The following is a 23,027-nucleotide window of genomic DNA, read 5'->3' as shown; positions in this document are numbered from 1 at the left end:
ATACATTCTATGCCAGTAAGGGGAGAGAAAAATAGCATTCACATTCCAACTCTACTATCTGCTATTTTAAGTAATAATAACATAATTATAAATAGTTTCAGTAAAAGTTGTGCAACTACAAACCAGAAAAACAAAATTTATAAATATTTACCCCCTCCCCTAAAAATATTTATTTATTACACAGCATTGCGAGATTTCTTTAACAAATACAGTCGGACCTCCACATATCGAAGTAGCAAATTGCCCGAAAAAAATCGATATATAGAAATTTCGATGTATAGAAATTTCGATACATAGAAATAAACTTAGTTTATCATGAAAATCTCCTAAAACATTAAACTTAAAGCTAATTTTCGCCAACCGTAATCAGTGATGTTACCATCAAATTTTCTGAGGGTATACTCTAAGGTGGCTCAAAAAAAACTTTTCTCAGATAGAATTCAGGACACATCCTATTTCTTTTATGCTGTAAAAAATTTAAACTTCTTACTCAAACTTTAAGAGGGTGCTCAATGACCCCTTAATTTAACATTAGCTGTAGTGTAGAAAATGCCACAAATTTAGAAACATTTAATTTCCTCGGCTGTTTTTTGTAAATAATTATTTTAATGCAACGTATATGCATATTACTAGTGTATATTATAAAATGTAGCATTGTTTTGCATAACATAATTTTCTACCCTGACCTTCATTTTTCATGAGACAAACATTCTGAAGTAGAAAAAAAAAAAAAAAAAAAATCTACGAAGTCTCGAAAAACATTTCAATATACATAGAGATTTTTTCCACATATAGAAACAATTTTTATATGTAATGGACATGGAAGTTTGTTGGGACTTCGATATATAGAAAATTTCGATATGTGGAAGTTCGATATATGGAGGTTCGACTGTATATTACATGTAGGACTAGATATTTGAACAAGTTCAGGTCAGCATTTATTATAAGTAGGGCCTCCGTGGCTCTGTGGTAGAAGCCTAGCTTCGTAGCCCGGAGGCCGCAGTTTCGATCAACACCCAGGCGCCCTGAATGTTATTTCCCTCTTTGTGTTGTAAATCTTCTTTGTGTAGTCGCATATAAAAGTCCAACCTCTCGAGTCAAGGTACACAATATATCCATCAAGTTCTCTATGGACACGTCAGCAACAACACAATTCATGAGTAGCTTTCAAACAGTGACTTTAAAATGTACAATGAATTAAGTACAATTTATTTTGTTGAAAACGTATTGTAGCCTTGGCAGCAGAGTGCTGCCTGCAGTATTTGGCCATCTAGTTTCTTTTGAAGTTAAGCGCAGTTTTAAATGAATATGAAGGGATGTAAAGTAAACCTACATGGCTAAAATTACCCTACCCTAAATAACTGACAATGTAAAGAATCCGAACGTCACAAATCCGAAATATCAAAAATCCGAACACACTCCCATGAAGTTTTAATAAAATTTCCTGTATGTTCAGCAAACAATGAAAGTTAATTTTTCTTTTTGAATTAGCAGACTTATGTTTTATTACAGTAAATAAACAACACTTTGCAACTCAATTAAATTAGGTTCATTCCTCACAAACACTTTGTTTACAGTTCAGCTGCAGTGTTATCGAACTGACGTTCCAACGTAGGCCATGTTGTTTGTTAGATGATTATAATTTTTTAAATGACCTATATGCGGGAGTTGCCCATTTAACAAAAAGAAATGCGTTGGCGTATTTATAGCTCCGTTCTTGATATAAAAATTTAAAATTGCTATTTAAGTGAATAATTTTTATTTTTCAACTATTTAAAAAAAAATGATCCGGATAAACCGGAGATCCGGATTAAAGAAGGCCGGATAAACGAGGTTCTTTTGTGCTTATGGCCCTATATAGTTCGGATTTTTGACATTCTATGCGAAATTACTAATTTCGCATGAAATTAGTAATCGCATTCATATTGGCATCATTTTGGCCTCTTCCAGGAAAGGCAAGTCATGAAAAATAAGTATTATAAGGAAGGCCATTACGTTATTAAACTCACGTAATACGAGCCAGGAAAAATAGCTCGGAATAGATAATGAGTCGTAACAATATCTATCGTGAGAATTCACAGTTACGGCACAGCCATTACCGCGTCATGGATAATATTCTTGTAATTGCTAATGTCCTGGAGTAATATGATTTATTTCTCCCATTTTTATACGTTTAATGGAAATGATTAGGAATAAGAAATTATACCATCAACTTCAGGACGAAATGTCTGAACAAATATTAATTTTTTATTTTAACGAATATGGTGATAATAACGAGTATGATACGACCACGGATTGTATGCAATTGGCAAACATCCAGTTAAGGCGACTCCATCTGAATGAGAGGAAAAAGAAAAATTTTATGCGCGTATTCCGCTCATTTGAATGAGACTCTGCTTAATTTAGAGGCTAACATACATCTGGAAAATCTGACATCCCGGAAAACTAATAGATACATCCATTTCTGCGTGTAAACCGGATGTTTACCTTTCCATACAATCCGTGGTTAGACAGTATTTTGACTTTAATAAAAATTGGATTGTAATTGGATAATTTTGGTAGTATAGTTTTGGAGTTCACAACATTAGCGAATTCCTGTTATTGCCCTATGAGTAGATTCATTTGTGGTCTGATTCCAAAGATGGTGACTTTTGGCTTTTTCTCAAATAGCATATACCAGGGCTGTCCAACTGCAAAGAGCCCACGGGCCAGAATTCCAGTAACTGATCACCTGGCAGGACGCAGTTTGAAAAAGTTGAACAATAACCTCTTACCTCTTATACAATAACAATTAATAGTTTAATTATTAATTATAAAACAATGAAACAGAAGGATTATAAAACAATTTGCTTACATTTTATTGGGAAAACTGAGGCCGATCCGCCTTCTTTACATGCTGAATAAGAAGTTGGTGGGCCGCACAATATGTGTTGGCAGGCCGCCTGTTGGACAGCCCTGGCATATACAGTGCGCCAGTGCCTTACGAGCAGTGGTGTTCCCGCTCCATATACGACTTATACTCTCAAACTTGTTTTAGACATATAGCGTATACCCTCAAGCTTCAAAAAATTTCATATAATGATATATTACGTATATGACCGCATACATATATTGTGCGTAATGGATTACTGGGAGTATATCCTCAGAAAAATAGATGGGAACATCACTGCTTACGAGAAAAGAACGCCTCTCGCTCATAGTAAGGGTGGATCTAGAAGTTATTCAAGGGGAGAGCGATTGATTTTTAAGACTTAATTACCCTGCACTACGTATCCTGAATTTCAGCACTAAAGCCTTCTCCTAACATACGACGAGATGGCCTGCAACTTTTAGAACTTCAATTCCGAAACTTCTTCAGAGGAGAGAGTCCCAAACATCCGTTTCTCTAACATAATCAAAGATCATATAAAACTGCGTTTTCGACAGTTCAGATGCGAAAATCTGCCGGTGAAAAGTTTCTTTATTTATCGTTACGTTATTACTATTATCTTAAGGAGGGAGCGATTGCTCTGATCACTCCCTCCCTTGTATTTGTCCTTGTCTCTACACAGTGGAGTTCACTTACAGTTAATGCTTCTCCATAATGAAACTTTAAATGGGAATGTTAATTAACATTGGAAATAATTTACGTATGAAGAAATTGTTGTCTCTTTGGAACGAATCATTTTCAGACTTAAGTGGAGTGGGTGGCTTTGCTCATAACTTCCTGCTTTATTTATTTACTAGTGGTACCCGCACGGCTTTGCCCGTAATAGAAAAATTAAAAGATTGTTTGTAAAGAATTGCTTGGAGTAAGTTTGTAAAGAATTGTTTGTAAAGAAAAGGCGAACCAAAGTTCGCCTTTTCTTTACAAACAATGTATGGTGAATTTTCTCGCCAATTGGCTTGTGCCCATGTTGTGGTTCCACGTTATGATAATTTCGTAATTTACTCGTCCATCTTATGATAATTTTTTTCTTAAAATTGGAATAGAAAAAGAACCACGTCGAATTTTCGAAAAATTGTTTTGAGATGCACACCCTCATACTACATACTAACTTTGTGCCAAATTTCATGAAAATCGGCCGAACGGTGTAGGCGCTATGCGCGTCACAAAGATCCTGACAGACAGAGAGACTTTCAGCTTTATTATTAGTAAAGATTTTTTTTTTTGTCTTTTTGAAGAAAGTTGCTAGTTTATGTACGATCCATAACTCACATCGGACTGGCTACAATACGTACTGATTTTCAATAAGATTGAAATTCTTGTCAGAATTTTATACAATTTACATTTTTAAAATCAGCATTACTTTAAAACCTGCTACTTGTAGCTGTGCTTTTTCGCCAGTTCACAAATTAGTCATAAGCGAAAATATCCTTTCTAATGAGTGCATCATAACGACGAAACATAAAATATATTAAATATTTGTGCATGATTTAACGTATTTGAAAGAAAACGCTTAAATAGCTCCATCCAGAGACTTTTGTTTCAATAATTTAGTGTTCCATTCTATCACTTCAGAAAACTGGACACTTCAGTGTGTGCGGGGACAACGGGACAAGATACTTAAAACCGGGAATGTCCCGTTCAAAATGGGACGTATAGTCGAATTATGTAAATGTGAAACTAAAAATGTATAGATAGCTAATTAATACAAACGTTAAAAGAAACTCATCTGCTGGCAATAGCCGTCGTAGGTGATGCAATACAGCATACAGCATGGTTTAGAAAAAATGTCAATGAAAGCCGATTCTGTTTTAGGGTTTGAACTTATCACGCAAGATTTACTCAAAACTTAAAAGTCCATTTACATCCCTTTGCTTCTCACAGCCTCGAGTTTCTTACTTTATATTATTTATTAAAGTTATTATGTTTTTTGTTGCATATGCTTGTATGTCATTTATCATTTTTAAACACGCCGTAACTAAACACTAATTTGAACTTATGGCGCCGACTAAAAAGTTTAACACATTGGGGTGGTCGTTTCCAAAATTTTAAAAGTATTTTTTTCTGAAAGTGCATGCTTAAAAACATAGGATTTGACCATTTTTTAAATAATTTATTTAAGCTTAATATTTAAAAAAACCAAAATTACTCACATCGGTGCGCTTTCATTGTTTACACTTCTGTCGTGTGACACCACAAATGATGAAATGCCATTTAATGTTGCCATTCACAGCACAAAATATTTAATTCGCATCTTTATTCACGTGTACTGGCAACGATATGGTTGATGGCAAGCGTAGAGCGCAATACTTAATTCGCTGCTTGATTATCATAACGTGGAAACGTAGTAAAAAGATGCGGCAAAGTGCATCATTTGTGATGTCATCAAGACCACGCCTTGTTTGAACTAGTATGTTGTGGCCATCACGAAACTTTCTTCTATATTTTTCTTTTTTTTTCTGATCCCTCCCCATGCTTGACGAGGAAGCAATATTCCCAACAAAAACAAAATTACACATGCAAAAACTTGACGACTATCCCAATGTCTGAATTATTGCAAAAGCAAAGCAAAGAGCGAAAATGGACCTTATTCACGGTTTGGCAACGGTCCCATCAGCTGTCCGTCTGCGGGTATTTTGACCAATTACGTAGTGTCAGTAGTGCTAAAAAAACTCGTTTTATTTAAGGATTACTGGACTTCATGCGCATAATGAACATGTTAAGGGCTTAAAAAGACCTACGAATGCATGGAAAATGCCGAGAAACAGGGAAAATAAAAAGAGAATTCAAGTTTTCACCATGTTTCTGATAAGAAACCAAAGAGGCTTAAACCCATGAAAATACGATAATAAAGAGAGTATTTCGTATCAAATGAATCGTTCATCATTCTTTTACAACGTTTCTTAGTTAAAAACGTAAAAAACCTCCCATTTTTAAATAGAAAGAAGAGTTTATAAGCCACACAAAAGCAAGTGTTATTATACGCTGTAGTGCCGGATTTTCGTCTGCTACAGTTCCCACAATGCACCGCAGTGAGGGGTTTTTACCCGCAGTGACGTCAGGTGAATACTGTCCATTGAAAGTTATTTTAAAAGCCTTGCTTGAATTAATTACAAATATTTTATTTGTTAACAAACATAAGATGGCAACAGTTAAAAATTTTAAATCATTGAGATAATATTTCCTATCATTTCCATACAATTAAAATCACGAGAAATACGCAGACGACAATCTATTACGATTTATCTTTCTTATTGTTGCATTAATAAAAATATTTTTATTCGCAAAAAAAAAAAAAAAAATCAACACCTCTTGGAGCGATCGGCGTCAAAATTGAACCAAAGCCTGTTTACATATGGATTAACATATATTCCAAATTTCAACCAGAACGTATCATTACTTCTTGAGATAGGGCACTCAAAATGGAAAAAAAGAACGGGTGTTTGCGCTACACTGTTAAAACTACAGGTTGCATTTGGCACTTTTCGAGGGTGAAAAGCTTGTTCACCAGCGGCACTCTTTACGGTGCCGAAATTGCACCCTTAACACGGGCGAAAAACCGGCACCCTTCACCCAGCGTGCACCGCGGTGAAAAACGGAACCCTATGGCAGAACATTGGCACCCTCTGTTTTCTGTTGCTGAGCACCCCCCCCCCCCCCCTCGGTTTTGTGTGCATTTCCGTAAACAATTGTATACATTATTATTTATTGTTTTGAGTTATAAAAAGCTAAGTCTTGGTACATTTTCCACATTGAATAGTTCTGAAAATGATTAAAATTTGTACTTGAAGGCATTTGATCACATTTCAACTTTCGAACATAGTTTAGAAGTGTTCATGACTTAAATTTGTCTGCCGTGCACTAATTTTCGTACATCCACTTGGATTGCTCAGTAATTTTAATATGTTATTGACATTTACTGCAGCACGATCGTACCGAAAATGAAAAACGTAGGTACTATTTGAAAATCATTAACACGAACAATAAATATTCAATTATGTTGCAATCATGGAAAAATAAAACCTTTCATCACGTTCGAAATTTTAATCAAAGAGCACCATATTAGTACGTACGTATATATGATTCGACATTTGAATATCCGTAAAGAATATAAAAGAACAAAAGTCTTTCGATAAATTAAAAGCCAAAACAAATTTTAACGAGTTATTCATTCTTACTATTACTAGAGTGACGAAAAAAGTTCAGTCACTCGCTTTAAGCAATAACGCCGAGGAAAGCTAGTTAACTTAGACACGAGATAATAAATAAAAAAAAAAAATCGAGACGGAGAAGAAATTTCTTTTTCTCAATCCGCTTTCCTTTTTTTTTCGTGCTTTTATGTTTTTGCTATTTGCATCATCGTAATTAGAGTTTCCGTTCACTTGCTGAGTGCATCACATTGCTAACAATGAATCTCTTAGTTAAAAATCCACAAGATTGTTGATAATACAAGCAAGTAAAACCACATAGTCAAAATTAATAGTTGAAATATCTTTTCAAATATCATCTAATTTAAGCGTTTTGATTATTAAATGTTACTTATCCGGTGCTGATAGCTATTTTTAGGTAAAATTTATGCATGATAGGAATAGCAAATGTATATAACGGCTATCTGAAGAATCAACGTACCTTTGAAACAATTTTAAATATGTTCGAAAGCCTTAAAAGCTACACTATGATCAAATGCATGTACTTACGCGAAACTTTGAAGAGTAAATCGCAGAAACTTATAAGTTTTAATCCAATTTCGTACTTCATTCAATGGGAAAGTGCATGTGCGTAGTTATTCTTGCGTCCGCCATTGATTATGGTTGAATGATGTCAGAGCGGAGAGCGCATGCGCCAGCGTTTCACCCATGCATTTAGGAGGTCCGTTTTCACATTTATTAGCGTCTTTCACCTTAATCACACTTCCTAGCCTCTACTGCACCCTGAGGCTCGGTGTTTTCACCCCAGGGAGCCAAATAGTTAGTCAAAGGCACCCGTAGTTTTGACAGTGTACCCCCTCTTTAGCTGTTGACACAAAAATAAAATCAGTTCTTATACCCACTAAGGGCTACTTGCCGATAAATTTTTCTTTCATTCCGTTCATTATTTCTTGAGATACAGCAGTCACAATTGACGACAAAAAAACGTTCTATAGCTCAACCCCCGTTTGAGTTATTGACACCAAAATTGAATCAGCACCTGTTCCTAATAATACCAACATATGGACCAAATTTTTTTGATTCCGCCAGTTACTTCCTGAGGAATAGCAAGCACGCGTAACTCGAAAAACGTCCCATTGCTCCACCCCCCTTGGAGGAATTCGCGCCAAAAACAATGGGCACAAGTTCACATAGGGGCACATATGTGTACTAAATTTCGTTCGATTTCATGCGGTAGTTTTTGTTGTAGAGCAGCCACAAAAAACTGGTCACACACAGACGTGACACACATACATACAAACACACACACATACACACATACACACACACACACACAGACAGACAGACATTTTCCAAAAATGGTCGAAATGGACTCAGCACACCTCAAAACGTTCGAACCCGTCAAAATTCGAAATTCGAAAATCTGCACGAATCCAATACTTTCTTCTATATATTAGATATAGAAGAAAGTAAAAATTGGACATTTTAAAAAATAATGAAAAAAAAAAAAAAAAAAAACTGTTTGGAGAATGAAAGTATTTTCTGGGTTCATGTAATTTTTTTTACTCATTCTATCCATTTCAATGACTAAATGTAGTACTTTTGACTGAAGGAAACCACCCCTTTACGTAAAAAACCGCAAAAGTAGCAAATCTCCATGCCACAAAATTTCCCTCAGAGCGAATTTCTTCAAACTGTACCTAAGCTATTTCATTATAGGAAGACTCCACCATTTTTGAATTTATGGAAAACAGCATCGGACATGACGGAAAGCGTTTTGAACCTCATAATCCTAAGCCCGAGGATCGCTGGAGGGGCCGCGCCCGGTGCAGGGTGAAATATGATTTACTCTCACATAAGCCTATTAAGGCGCTCGCGGACATCTCGTGAAATCGCGATATAAAACCTGCCCTCTCTCTCTCTCAGACGGGCGGGAATACGAATGGGGTTTTTCCTATTCCACGAAGCGGATTTCATTTGTTTTATGAGCCCGGACTTTCGCACCCGAAGGCGCGAAAAGGGAAGTTTATGCCGGACATTTTTTATCCGATTACAAGGGAAAGAGATTTGCTCGGAATGAGTTAAGATGTTACTTTGCACGGAGCGGCTGCTTTGGGTTTTATGACTGGGGCGGGAAGGCTCGAAAATCGTCACTCAATCTGTAAATAGTTTCGCTGGAATTGCGAGCAGCTGCGATTTTTGTTTCCGTATGTGAGCGAAAAATTAAGGGGCATAGAAAATTTGTTAAAAGGCGATACGTTAAATAATCATCTGAATACATTTCCCTCCAATACAGTAGTTGAGAAATATGACTGTAGGGCAGGGACCATCGGCGGCACGTACGGGCGGGAAAGGAGGGCAACTGCCCCTCACTTCCGAAAGTAAAGGAGCATTGCCCCCTCACTTTTCAGAGTTATAAATTAATGATTGATTGAAAAAGGATTTTTTTGTCGGGTTGATTTATTTTGCAGAAATGAAAACTAAAAATTCCAAATAAAGGAACGTTTGTCATCATATTTCACAAGAATAAAACTTTGAAATGGAAGGGAAAGTCTACAGTGGCCATCCGTCCCAGTTTTTCTGCCATGTGCGACATTTTTAGAACTTTTTAAATCAGTAATATTAAAAGCCATAATATAGCTCAGTTTAAAAACAAGAAGAAAAAGCAGCTTCAGGGGCTACGCCCCCTTACCTCTACACTTCATTTGACCAGCTCCTTTTTTTAGTGCACCAGCTGCATATGGCAGGGAGCATTAAAGTGGTCCATGTCGACATTTTAAAACAGCGTTTCTTAAACTGTGTTCCGCGGAACCCCAGGGTTCCACGAAGCTCTCTCAGGGGTTCCATGAGACTTAAATGTTTTCATTCCATCCCTTTTAAATTTGTCACTCAAAAAATCGATAAAAACACTTTCCCAAAATTTAAAAAAAAAAACTTTTACTTTCGTATACTAATCTGAGCTTTATTACCCATCAGGGTTAGCCACTATAGGAATAATTTTATTTGTTGCCCGAAATAGTGCCTTTAAGATTCTACTTCGAAATTTTTCCAAGCTCAATCATAAAGCACCTCTTTCTCACTTTTAAACACTTCAATTTCGAAAAAAATCCGGAAGAAGTTACTGACGCCCTAATATTACCAAATATAGTTTAAAGTGACTTGAATGTTGAAAAACTTATGGAAGGGCACCCCAAATTCCATTTCCTGCATCATAAGCAAATGTTGCCTAAAATTACGATTTTTGACGTACATTTCAAATATTCTACTTTTAATACCAGCCACTCTTCAAGTATCTATGGCAGCAGTTGAAAGCACAATTAACGAGTGAGGACCAATTTAAGTCAACATTACATTAAGTCAACATACAGTGACATCAATGTCTGATTTATAAATAACTTTAAAATTTATTTTCCTAACTAAGAAAATATTTTAATCATCTAACTAATGCATAAATTCTGAGGTTATTTATCCCTTTTAAAAATACTCAGAATCACAAATCAAATAGAAGTGTTTTGGTATTTTATAATCTATATACTGTAAACTCCCGATTATCCGCGGAATAGGGTGGCATGGTAGCCGCGGATAACCGAAAACCGCGGATAATCCGAATAATAGTTAAAATACGGTGCTACTGTATACAATAGCTAAAAAATATGAATAACACTTACACATAAATTTGAATTTTTACTAAAAACATTGCTACATTGCATCTACTATCATTGAATGTAAAAAATATACATATGTAAAAGCTAAAAGCGAACAAAAACACAATCATAAGTTTAAAAAACATTTAATGACCGTTAAAAAAATTAGTGAAAAGACCCGCGGATAATCCGAGCTGCGGATAAACCGACCGCCGATAATCGGGAGTTTACTGTATATAAAAATGAATGTTTGTCTGTATGTCATCCATGAACTCAAAAACTACCCGGCAGATTTGGCTGAAACTTTCACCGTTTGTTATTTTTGGTACTGGGAATGTTTATAGACCAGTTCGAAAAAAAATCCGATCGATAGTTCCTTTTTTATTCCAATTTAAGTCACAATCCATTGGATAAATACGAATAAAATTATCGGATGCAGAAATTAATTCGCGTGAAAGATCTCATTGATAAGAAGTTAGCTGTTGCCATTTTTCTTGAGTTTGAACAAATAAATTCTTTCTTTATTGTTTTATGGCTTTTCATGCAACGGGGGGATTTAAAACTTTTTCTATTTGATATTTTTAGCGATTGATTGATCTTGCAAACTGCGTGAGTACAAAATTTGAGTATAGTCATGGCTTCACTTGATACCTAGACCGATTATTATGAAAATTGCTATATATATATGTATTTTTCCACGGAAAAGGTGCATAATATGCTCATTGAAGCCACTCGCCACCAGGCGGCACTGCAGAGTAGCAACTTCTGCCCCGTTCAACCGATTGTCATGAAAATCAGTATAATGATGTATTTTTTTGTTGGCGTAGCAACGCGTGTCGGGTACAGCTAGTAATAAATAATAATTAGCATCACCATGATTTATAATAAAGTTTAATTATCAATTTAACGACAAATAGTTAATGTGATAGTCTCTTCGAGATAAGAACCTGGGCTCCCTTTCAAACAGAATCTTAGCTACGCCACTGCAAACTATTCACAAAAAACTAAGGGTTCCACGAAAAAAGTGAGCATTTAAAAGGGTTCCACTAATCAAAGAAATTAAGAAACGCTGCTTTAAAATGACCCTGCTGATTGCTGAGGAGGAAAAAAAGCTAAGAACTTTTCGTTTTTTTCCTCCTCTAAAAATCAGCAGAACAGCAGAAGACATAAAAATTCTGCTATTTATGTGATAGTTTTAATAAAATTTCCATATGGGTGACAAGCAGACTGAGGAGTCAGGGGGGGGGGATGACCAACTCCGGGAATTTTAGAGTCAGCGACTCAGACTCCTTTACTCTAAAATCAGTCCAACTCCGACTCCACAGCCCTGGTTACAAGGAGTACCCTTTTCAATGCAAAACGTAGGATGTAAAGTGTAAACTCATTCAACAAAAAATTGTGTGTGTGTGTGAGTTTTTTTTTTAAATAATATTGCATATATTTTTACTTTTTGGTTCCAAGATATTTGCTTATTTCTTATTTTTGTCCGTGTTTGATTTAGACTACAACTTCAAATTTTCCCTTATCTTTTCCTACCCCCCCTTTTTTTGTTTTTGTTTTTTTAAATTTAAATAAATGGAAGAGGGTCCCGGGGGGGGGGTGACTTTGTTCAGATCAGGGGTGTAAGTGGCAACAATTTCAGAGGCGGAAATTTTTTAAATAAAAAGGAGGTGTAGCTCAAATTTAGTGTTTATGCGGAAAAAAAGGGGGAATATGGAACATTACAATGAAAACTTATTGTCCTCGAAAAATGTACCAAAATAGAAAATATAAACAAACACACCGAAAAGTTTTGCTTGAACAAACAACTTACCTCACTATTCAAGAATATTTTTTTCTGTATTACGTAATAAATAGTAGTGTTCTCTTTAATATGAGTGTATAATACAAACTAAATAAGAAGCTCATTTGTCTGGAGTTTTCCTGATATCACTCATTCACTAATTATTACTTATATTCCATCATAAAATCTCTTATAAGAAATCCGTTATAAGACGGAAAATTTAACCCTTGGCTTCGTTTCAGTAATTAAAAATAAATTAAAATAAAAAATACTAATTGCATAAATAATAGATAGAAAAAGGTATAGAAATTTTTTGAATGCTGTTTACAATGAAATAAAAATGACTAAAATTATGAATGATGTATTTAACACGGTTTTGCTTTAAAAAAAATAGCCTGTTTTGCTAAAATTAGTTTTAGAAATAAATTCTTTTTTGGAAAGTAGAAATTAAAATTAATGCTTCAGTAATTTATAATTATATTTCCAATTTAGTGAGCATAATCCTTCTTTTTAATGAAGTTTATCCTCCCAAATGACAGGAAAATGAACCACATCACTTATACTGCGGCACCTATTTACCACATTTTTCTCCCATCCCAAAACATCAAAAAACAATTATAAATAAATACCATCCCGTGCAGCATCAAACAAAAATAAATTATTTTGACCCGCTCCTCAAACTACCATATTTGAAGAAAAGTAATGAAAATCCAGTGAAACAAAATTCTTGTTTAGAATCTTACTTTTCCTTGTCCCGTTCAATCAACAAATGTGCATACGCAGGAACCGCTCCTTAAAGACTAAATTGAAAAATAATTGCGCTGCATTGATTCCAAATTCCATTAACACGAGATAATCCACAATCAAGGATAATCGAAGGTTGGGGGAAAATAACAAGTTTGGAAATGAACTTTATCGTCCTGTTTTCCTAAACCTTCATTACAGAAGCATCACTGGTTCGTTGTTTTTTTCATCAATCATTTAATTTTTGCATTTTAAAAAGTATGGCTCGGATTTTAGATTTGAACTCGTTGTCCTCCACCCTCAGAAATGTTTGTTATAGTGTCCAGGTAGCATGAAAGTACAGTAAAACCTCTCCAAGCGGACTATAACGGGACAATTTTTTTTTTGTCCGCAATAGAAGGATGTCCGCAGGACAGGGGTTTAATAACGTCATTTGCCTTGGAATTGGGGAATTAAAAATTATCCGCATAACAGGGGTGTCCGCATTTGAGGGGTGTCCGTTAGGAGGAGTTTTACTGTAAATGAATGGACGGATTTTGGATGAAGACTCTATCGTGAGTGGGGAAACAACTCAAAAGTTGCGACCTCGGGTTAACTTGCACACCCCCTACTTTCAAACATTAAACAAAGAGGAAGCGCATTAAGCTTATAGCAAGCTCCATTTCAAGTAGATACAGTGTCCTCCACAGTCATTAAGGTCAAAGTTGATTCGCAAATTGTCTATTTTTAAAAAAAGTAGTCCAGCTGTGCACCAGAAAGTTAAAATTTCTAATTGTTAAAATGCTCCCAATTTTTACTTCTTAGCATCACAAGCTTTTTTTCCCCCCCCCGAGATTGAAGCTGACATTGTCACAACCTTGTATATCATTTCTAGATGACTGGCGAAACTGAGAGGGTATCTCGGAAGCTCCGTCCATGTCTTCAAACTTATCTGCTCTTGGTGGCTATTTTATGCGTCTAGTGTTCTCAAAGTGGGTGCTGTGGTACCCTGGGGTGCCGCACGAACAGGCGAAAGGTGCCAGGATATTAATACACGCAACGTCCATGGTATCAATATACGAAATTGTAAAATAGATAGATTATGCCGTGAAAAAATTGTAATACAGTGGCCGCCACTTACATCAATCATTTTTGTTCTAAACAGTTTTAATTCCATATAGCGGCTGATTCAATAAAGCGGTTAATTCAATTAACCACTGATTCAATTAACCGGCGTCCACTGTATTTCAAAGGGTGCCACGAACCCGAAAAGTTTGGGAACTCCTGGTATATACGATGAAATAGAAACCAAACGTCTTTAGAAAATGAAGAGATTGCTTTCTGTGTAGTACATTTGAAGACACATAAACACATTAAACTGGAGTTTGCTATGTACCTGTACCCTGGCCTCTGTGAGCTTGGTTCTTTGGGCGAGTTCTTCCCTGGAGTATATGTCCGGGTACTGTGTCTTCTCGAAGGCCTTTTCGAGCTCATCCAGCTGCGTCGCTGTGAAGGTGGTCCGGGAACGACGCTGCTTCCTCTTGAGGGTCAGTCCGGGCTCCGACTCGCAGTCCGAATTGGCGCAGTCTTCGCTGCCGCTGTCCCGGGCTCCTGCTGGATATAGAAGAGAAATATCTTCAGCATTCGTAAATCGGAAGTGTATATTGTCACCAGTGGCGCACACAGGAATTTTGCAAGGGGAGGGTCCAAAGTCGAAAACTTCACTCTTATATCGTACCCCAATACGCCGTCAAACATATTGATTTGATTTTATCGATTCCCGAGAACGAAAAACTGTAAAAAATAAACTATTGACAAAATAGTTTGCATTATTTAATGAAATAACTTAAATAGGTAACCACAGAGCAAAATAGTTTGCATTTTACTTTTCATAATTAAAAATGGATTCAAGTTCATAGAATCTTATTTAAATCTGTAATTATAAAACTAAAAACATGATTATTAGTGTAATCTTTACTAACAATAAAGCTGAAAGTCTCTTTGTCCGGATCTCTCTATGTGTCAGGATCTCTGTCACTCTTATAGCGCCTAGACCGTTCGGCCAATTTTCATGAAATTTGGCACAGAATTAATTTATAGTATGGGGGTGTGCACCTCAAAGCAATTTTTAGAAAATTCAATTTTGTTCTTTTCTATTCCAATTTTAAGAACATTTTCTCGAGCAAAATTATCATAAGATGGACGAGTAAATTACCAAGTTATCATAACGTGGAACCGTAACATGGGCAAGCCAATTGGTGAGAAACGCACCATACATTATTTGTAAATATATTAGGCGAACCAAAAGACCTTTTAAGTTTCCACCACGGGCAAAGCCGTGCGGGTACCACTAGTCATTTATAATAGCCATTCTACTATTATATAAAATATTTTTAAAACTCTTTTTACATGAGGATTTTATTTTTTTACTTATTAGAACTAAAATTATTGTTAGCATTGTTTGAAACTATTCTACGTACAAATTACATATAATCTTAATCAATCGGGGGAAAAAGCAAGACTTATGGGAGGGGTCCGGACCCCCTGGACCCCTCCCTTGTGTGCGCCACTGATTGTCACTATAGTATAGTGACAATATGCTCACATTCGCCCCCTCCCCCATTCTGCAAGAGTCCCCTAAACGAGGTGTGGGACTAATAAAGCTGCCGCCAAGTGGAAATAGAGCACTTGCAACCACTTGCAACTGTAATCTTGCCTTGCCGCTTAGAAAATCGCTGAGGGAAATTAAATTTGTTAAAATACTGCTGCTTAGCTTCCAGTTTGGGTGATGAAGTGAGTCGCAAGTGCTCTGTAAGGAAAACTAAAATCTGATTTTTTTAAACAATGGCACAGTAAAAGTAAGGACTTATAAGGACTTGGGGCATTAAAATAACGACTTGTATGCACTTATAAGGCGAAATAGAAAAGTAAGGACTTGTAAGTACTTGTAAGGACCCGTACGAACCCTGTATAATAAATGATAAAATATTTGTTAAATTAAGAAATTAGCGAAGTAGATTCTTCATTGCCATTATAAAAGAAGCTTGTTCTGAAGTTAGTTTACCCCCTATGGTCAACAGCCAAATGTTCTGACTTACTAATATACTTGGAGCTTTAGGCTCAGCTCTCTGCGTATAATTTTCTGCTTGTAAAATCCTGCTTAAAATAGGGTAAACCTGAAAGTTTAAGTTAATGGCCATTTAGTTCCTGAAAGACCACTAAGCAGTCCCATCTCAAAGACCCCACTCCCTGGAAAACAAGTTATTTGGTGTTGTTCCACTGCAGATAGCATTGGAAGAGAAGTTTCTGTTGATAGATTTTCTGTCTCGTTAACTTCTACAAACATTTGATGAAATTCTAAACCGAACAAATCTACCGTTATAAAATAATGCCTAACACAATCACAAAAAAACTCAAAATCCTTTAACCCAAACTGCCTAATTAAGTTAAGAAATGAAGTTAAATATGCTGCCCACTTTTTTTATGTTAAAATTCGAAATGGGGCGAACTTTATATGAAACAATTTTTATAGCATAAAACAAAATTAAAAAAATTAAGGAAACAACGGCGCATACTTCACGGCATCTACGTGACGCAAGAAACAAGAATGAATCGTTCGTATAAAAACATTACTATTCCAACATGCGTCAAGATTGAATAATGTATCTTTTCGTCTCCCAAAGTCGGCATCAGTGAAAGAGAAAGTGGAAATTAGGTCGTTTAAACTAATTGTATCATTATAAACATTCGAAATTGATTATACAGTTTGTTCAGAATGAATACAGTGAATCCACATCACGCAATTACATCAGTGTAGCAAGTTTTGATTTTAAGGAGCGGCTTGGTCCAACCATGATGAAGTATTGTGACTAGAAAATAGGAGAGTTTCTTCATTTGGCAATACAACAATCTCCATTATACTAACAAATAAGTAAAAAACTATAAATCCACTCTGTAGGTGTAGAACAGAAGATCTCAATTAAAAATATTTGCATCACTAATGGGTGAAAGTCTTTTGAAGGGGGAGATAGATAGTAGAAAAAAAAAATGATTAAAAAAATGATTACAGAACATTCATTAATTTCGAAAATGATTTGCATGACTGCATCTGTTTGGCTAATTTCTGAAATCACAGTAAGGTGGCGTATTCAAGCTTTAGAACTGCGAATATTTTGTATTAAGTTTGACTAACAATAATTAAAAAAAAAAAAAAATGATTTGAATTTTGACCTCTTGAATTCAAATTATGTTTTTCGCAATCACGAGTGTGTGTGTGTGTGTGTGTGTGTATGTAGGCATGTGTGTTTATGTGTGTGTGGGTAGTTGCGTGTATGAGTGTTTGTATGTAGTGGGGAATGTGTATGTGTGTGTAGTCATATGTGTTTGTGTTTGTGTGCAGGCATGAGATTGATGAGTGTGGGTAGTGGTGTGTAGGCATGAATGTGATGAGTGTGTGGGTAGTTGTGTGTAGGCATGAGTGTGTGTGTGTGTATGTAGGCATGTGTGTTTATGTGTGTGTGGGTAGTTGCGTGTAGGAGTGTTTGTGTGTGGTGGGGAATTTTTATGTGTGTGTAGGCATATGTGTTTGTGTCTGTGTGCAGGCATGAGATTGATCAGTGTGTGGGTAGTGGTGTGTAGGCATGATTGTGATGTGTGTGTGGGTAGTTGTGTGTAGGCATGAGTGTGATGAGTGTGTGGGTGGTTGTGTGTAGGTGTCTGTATGTATGCGTGTGTGTGTATGTACGTGTTTGAGTGTGTGTTTGTGTGTGTGTATGTGTTTGTGCATGAGTGTGTAGGTGTATGTATTTGTGTGTGTGTGTAGTTGTGTATGTATGCGCGTGTGTGTTGCATATGGATGCAATCTGGAGACGGTTTTCGCTAGAGGAGCAGCATCGTGAGGAACCGGTCGACGGTGATGCTGCAGAGGGTCCTGGCGGGAAAATAAAATGATAGCACATCAAAACAGTCAAGTGAGAACAATAAGCAATCGTGATTGCTCAAAAAAGAAGAACTAGGATAATTCTATTTAATTAATTTTTCTCTCTTCTTCTTTTATTTTTTTCAAAGTACTTTTAACTATCAGATGATATTTTTCGCAATATGTTATTTGGCAATTTCAACTCACTGAGCCCAGAAAAGTTAAATGCGTGTTAAAAACACGACTGCATACTTTACACATTTTATGAAAAACCTCGTTGTTCGATGGTGTTATAAAGCAGGCATTAAGGGATCGTTAATGGGGGAAAAGATACAATTTCACAGAAACCAACTGTGAAATCCATCTTTGTGTAAAACCATAAGCATGAGAGACAACATGCATCATGAACAAGAGGTTCTTTGTTTAAATGCTAGAGCTTGTTACATTTGAACGAGTCATTAAGCAACGAAGCCACGTGGGCATCACACGTGGTGAAATGAACACCAGCAAGGGACATCGTCTTTCAAAAGGTTAGACCAAGCATTCGAATAACGCTCAACCTCACACTAAGAGGGTCGTAATTGGGTGCCGTTTTGATATGACAACTGAGCTGAGACTGGGAAAAACAGGAAACAATAAATAAACCGACTTTGAGTTAAACACTTACTCCTATTACCACTTGGTCTTCAATTCGCATAATACACAAGTTTAAAATGGTATAAGAAGTTCACAAAACTTCTGTTTACTCATCACAAGCAGTTTAGTTTAATGGGTTCAGATTTAGTGTTGAAAGTTACATTACTTTTTCCTACTATGTACTAAGTTAAGTCACAATAATTTCAATTTTAATTTCGGCTGAATCAATGTTGACTAGTTAACGAAAACTTCCAGCAGCTTTTAATCAGCATTTGAAGTTCCTAAGGAGTGACTTCGGAATGAGAAATACAATAATTTCAGTACAGTGCTGCAAATTTATTCCGTAAAATTAGAGTCGAAAACTGATATTATAACTTTATCTGCAGACGCAGAGGACGTTACTGGGTTTACTACACTTTATTTTAAAGTCAAATTCTGCTGAAAAAATATGAAGTGGAGCAAAGTTAGCTCATAATTTTTTTAAAATTACTCCAAATGGCTGTGTTGAACCAAAATGATATTAGTACATTTGAGGCAGTAAAATGAACTTTTTAAAATTTCGAGTAAAACTTGGGTGGAGGGGGGGGGGTAGTGCTTCTAAGGGGCCCTTGCCCCAAAACCAAATAAATAAGTAAAAAAAATAAACAAATAAATAAAACATTATAGACTATAACTCAAGTTTCAACAGTTGAACATATCTTTGTAATGGTTTGGGGAAAATGTGCCGAAAAATGGAAACTTAACACATTGCTAAAACACCTAAGGGAAGGGAGGGAAGAGGACAATGTTAAGTGGTAAAGTAAAGTAATAACCCTCTTCAATATTAGCACTGAAGGGGGGGGAGGAGACAATGTTAAGTTATGGGACACTTGTTTTCTTGCTGACATATCTAATAAAACAAAATGAGATTCAAAAATCAGGGGGGGGGGAAACTCGCATCTGAACCTAGAAGCGTTTAAACAAGTAAATCAAAAACCGTAAAACAATAATAACGATAAATAAATAAAACATTTAAACAAATGAATTCAAAATTTAAGAAGAAATATTGAAGCGGTTAAAAACATACAACAATCACTCATTAAAAAAAATAATAATAATCGTTTAAAAAACTAAAAAAACACGCTTTCGTAGCAAAATGAACTAAAAAGTGAAAAATAATCTTTGGATGATAGTAGTTGACCAATCACTTAATTTTAATGTAATACAAAAAACCGCGGGGTGCTGTCTATTTACATTTTTGCATGGACAACAAATGGAAGAAATTCAAGACAACTGATAAGAAGCCCCCCACGCTTTTTTGTATTACATTGTTCAACAATGGTCTGATCAGCAATGAATTTTCAATTCAAGGCTCATCTAATTTTTGGCATGAAATTAGTTAAAAACAATTCTATTTCATGTTCTAATTATCTTGGAACATTGGAACAAATTTTGTCTGATGCAGAAAAATTAAAGGTTTTTGTAGATATTTTTAAATAATTTTTGCCAGCATTTTTTAATGTATTTTTTTAAATTTTTCCTTTTTCACATTGTTGGATTTATGCCAAAATATTGATTAAAATTCAAGGAATCTAACAATTAAAAGAGTTAATTAATTAATTTGATTATAGAATATTGCATTGTCATCGGGTCTGAGGTCGCGTGACAAATTTCAAAAGAATCCGATCGCAGGAAGTGGGCGAAATTTGAGCTGCAAGATTCCGTTACAAGATACATACATACATACATACAGGAGAAGCTGATAAAAGGGTGTTAAAAATCGTTTTATTTTGGGTGGGGGGTAGATAGGGTAATCCAGTAGGCGGTTAGAGCCCTGATGATTTTTTACAGAGGGCCCCCAAAATTATAGATTTGGGCCTGGCTTTCATGGAAAAGTTTTTCTTAATCTTGCTGTATAACACAGCACCCACCAGGACGCCCCGGGGCACCCACCACCACTAGAACCATCTCTTGCCATAAATCAGATAAGAGTTTCTCGCACCACTTGCTACTGGTTATCTCCAAAACTTTAATTTTGGCCCTTACGCTCCCTTTGCTTTTATTTTCTTCAATAGCACCCACCAGGACGCCCCGGGGCACCCACCACCACTAGAATCATCTCTTGCCATAAATCAGATAAGAGTTTCTCGCACCACTTGCTACTGGTTATCTCCAAAACTTTAATTTTGGCACTTACGCTCCCTTTGCTTTTATTTTCTTCAATAGCACCCACCAGGACGCCCCGGGGCACCCACCACCACTAGAATCATCTCTTGCCATAAATCAGATAAGAGTTTCTCGCACCACTTGCTACTGGTTATCTCCAAAACTTTAATTTTGGCCCTTACGCTCCCTTTGCTTTTATTTTCTTCAATAGCACCCACCAGGACGCCCCGGGGCACCCACCACCACTAGAATCATCTCTTGCCATAAATCAGATAAGAGTTTCTCGCACCACTTGCTACTGGTTATCTCCAAAACTTTAATTTTGGCACTTACGCTCCCTTTGCTTTTATTTTCTTCAATTTATAAACCACACGAACGAATAAATTACATGAGGCCGTGAAAAACAAAGGAGCATATAAAGTGGAAATTTTCCAAGTGTTGAGTAAAACACTTTTTTAGTTGAGATCTTTGGTAGTTTGGTTTTCCAACTCTTGGTGTAGCTGTATACTAGTAGCACTTACCAGGACAACTAGAACTAACTATCTCTTTCCCCAAAACGGAGAAGTTTTCCGACTATTTGTTCTTGTTATCTGCATATTTTGGCACTTACACCCCTTTGCTTCTAACTGACGCTTATCCAAATAGTATGGTAAACATAACAATTAAAGTAGAATTGCTTCAGCTCTGTCGTGAATACTTACTTGAACTTACTTAACTTTACCGTGAACTTACACCCCTTTGCTTCTAACTGACGCTTATCCAAATAATGTGGTAAACATAACAATTAAAGTAGAATTGCTTCAGCTCTGCCGTGAATTCCTGAAAGTGGTAGGTGTGCCCGAGGTCGAGAAAAGATTGCGGAACACAGCTTTAGCACAGATATCCAATCCTAATCGGGACATAACTCAAAGCTTATAAACATCTCACGCGTTTAAATGAAATCATCATCTGCAACGGAACAATCGACACAAACGCTATCACAAACACTCAAATTGCGAGTTCGCACTGTATTAATGGCTTTGATAATTTGAAATCCGAGTCAGTAGATTAATGATATCCACGAGAAAGTATCTTAATTAAACAAATGTGTTAAACCGCGCGGCAGCGCACAAAGAAGGCAACTGCTAATTTTTCATTCGCGTAGAGGAAAGAAAAAAAAAAGAAGAAGAAAACGGGACACAATAGTTTAAGAAACATGAAACACCTTAACTTAATTACACAAAGTTTCATTAAGGCCCGACAAAGGAGTACAACTTTCACTACGAGGAAGTGAATTATATAATAAATATAAATAGGAGAGAAAGCGGGAGAGGTGAACTTTGGCTTCTGCGATATGAAACATAACACACCGGATGAGGTTGGAAATTCATTAGGGTTACCCCTTGCTTAATTAGTTTCGTGCTCGCCTGAGACGGACTCGGGTTTCACTAGACTAATGACCAGGGGGTGAGACCCTTGACCCTGGCGGGGTTTTTAATTCCTTTGACCCACAGGCCGACCCCTAGAGTACACACTTCCCGGGCGGCAGACAACTTCTCTTCCCAAGCGAGAGCGGTGAGTAGGTAAAGCTGTGGGAATATTTGTCGGATGCGAGGCTATGATCGCAAAGTGTTGCCGACCATCTTTGACCACGAGCTGTTAAAGTTTCAAAAAAATCCAGTTTCAGATTCAAAAATACGGAACTCAAATTACGCTGCTAATACTCGGGATAGTTTAAACTGCTCTCCAAAGGGGAATATAAGATAAAGCACTATTTTTCCCCACGCTAATGTTCCCCCCCACGCCTACACACTGTTGCACGACCATAATATTGATGTTGCTTAAATTATAAAAGATAAGCATAACGTTAACACCTGTATATGTAAAAACTTACGAATGAAGACTTGTTTCAACTTCAATTGAGATAATATTTCTATTCGAAGCATTTGTTTCAAATTTTCAATTTTGATGTGACAATGATTTTGTTTTGTTTGTTTGAAGGGCTTACCGAATTCGTGATGTTGTCTAAAATAAAATGAATAAATGCTTATAAAAGAAAATTTGCTAATTAGCTTACTTGGAAATGTGATATAAAAAATAGTTTCAGGTCTTAGTTTAAAAAATG

General features: G+C 36.2%; 1 protein-coding gene across 1 annotated transcript in view; it reads right to left on the bottom strand.

Annotated features, from left to right (window-relative positions):
- The window catches only part of LOC129230556 (protein gooseberry-like), a 128,218-nt gene that overhangs the window by 12,294 nt on the left and 92,897 nt on the right, over positions 1-23,027 (bottom strand). The window contains exon 4 of the mRNA XM_054864959.1: positions 14,621-14,822. Coding sequence (XP_054720934.1) covers positions 14,621-14,822 — 202 coding nt within the window. The remainder of the gene's footprint in view (positions 1-14,620; positions 14,823-23,027) is intronic.

The sequence above is a fragment of the Uloborus diversus genome, chromosome 9 (assembly GCF_026930045.1).
Source record: "Uloborus diversus isolate 005 chromosome 9, Udiv.v.3.1, whole genome shotgun sequence".
Classification (NCBI taxonomy): domain Eukaryota; kingdom Metazoa; phylum Arthropoda; class Arachnida; order Araneae; family Uloboridae; genus Uloborus; species Uloborus diversus.
Note: the sequence above shows the minus strand (reverse complement) of the source record. Positions and strands in the feature narration are given on the sequence as shown.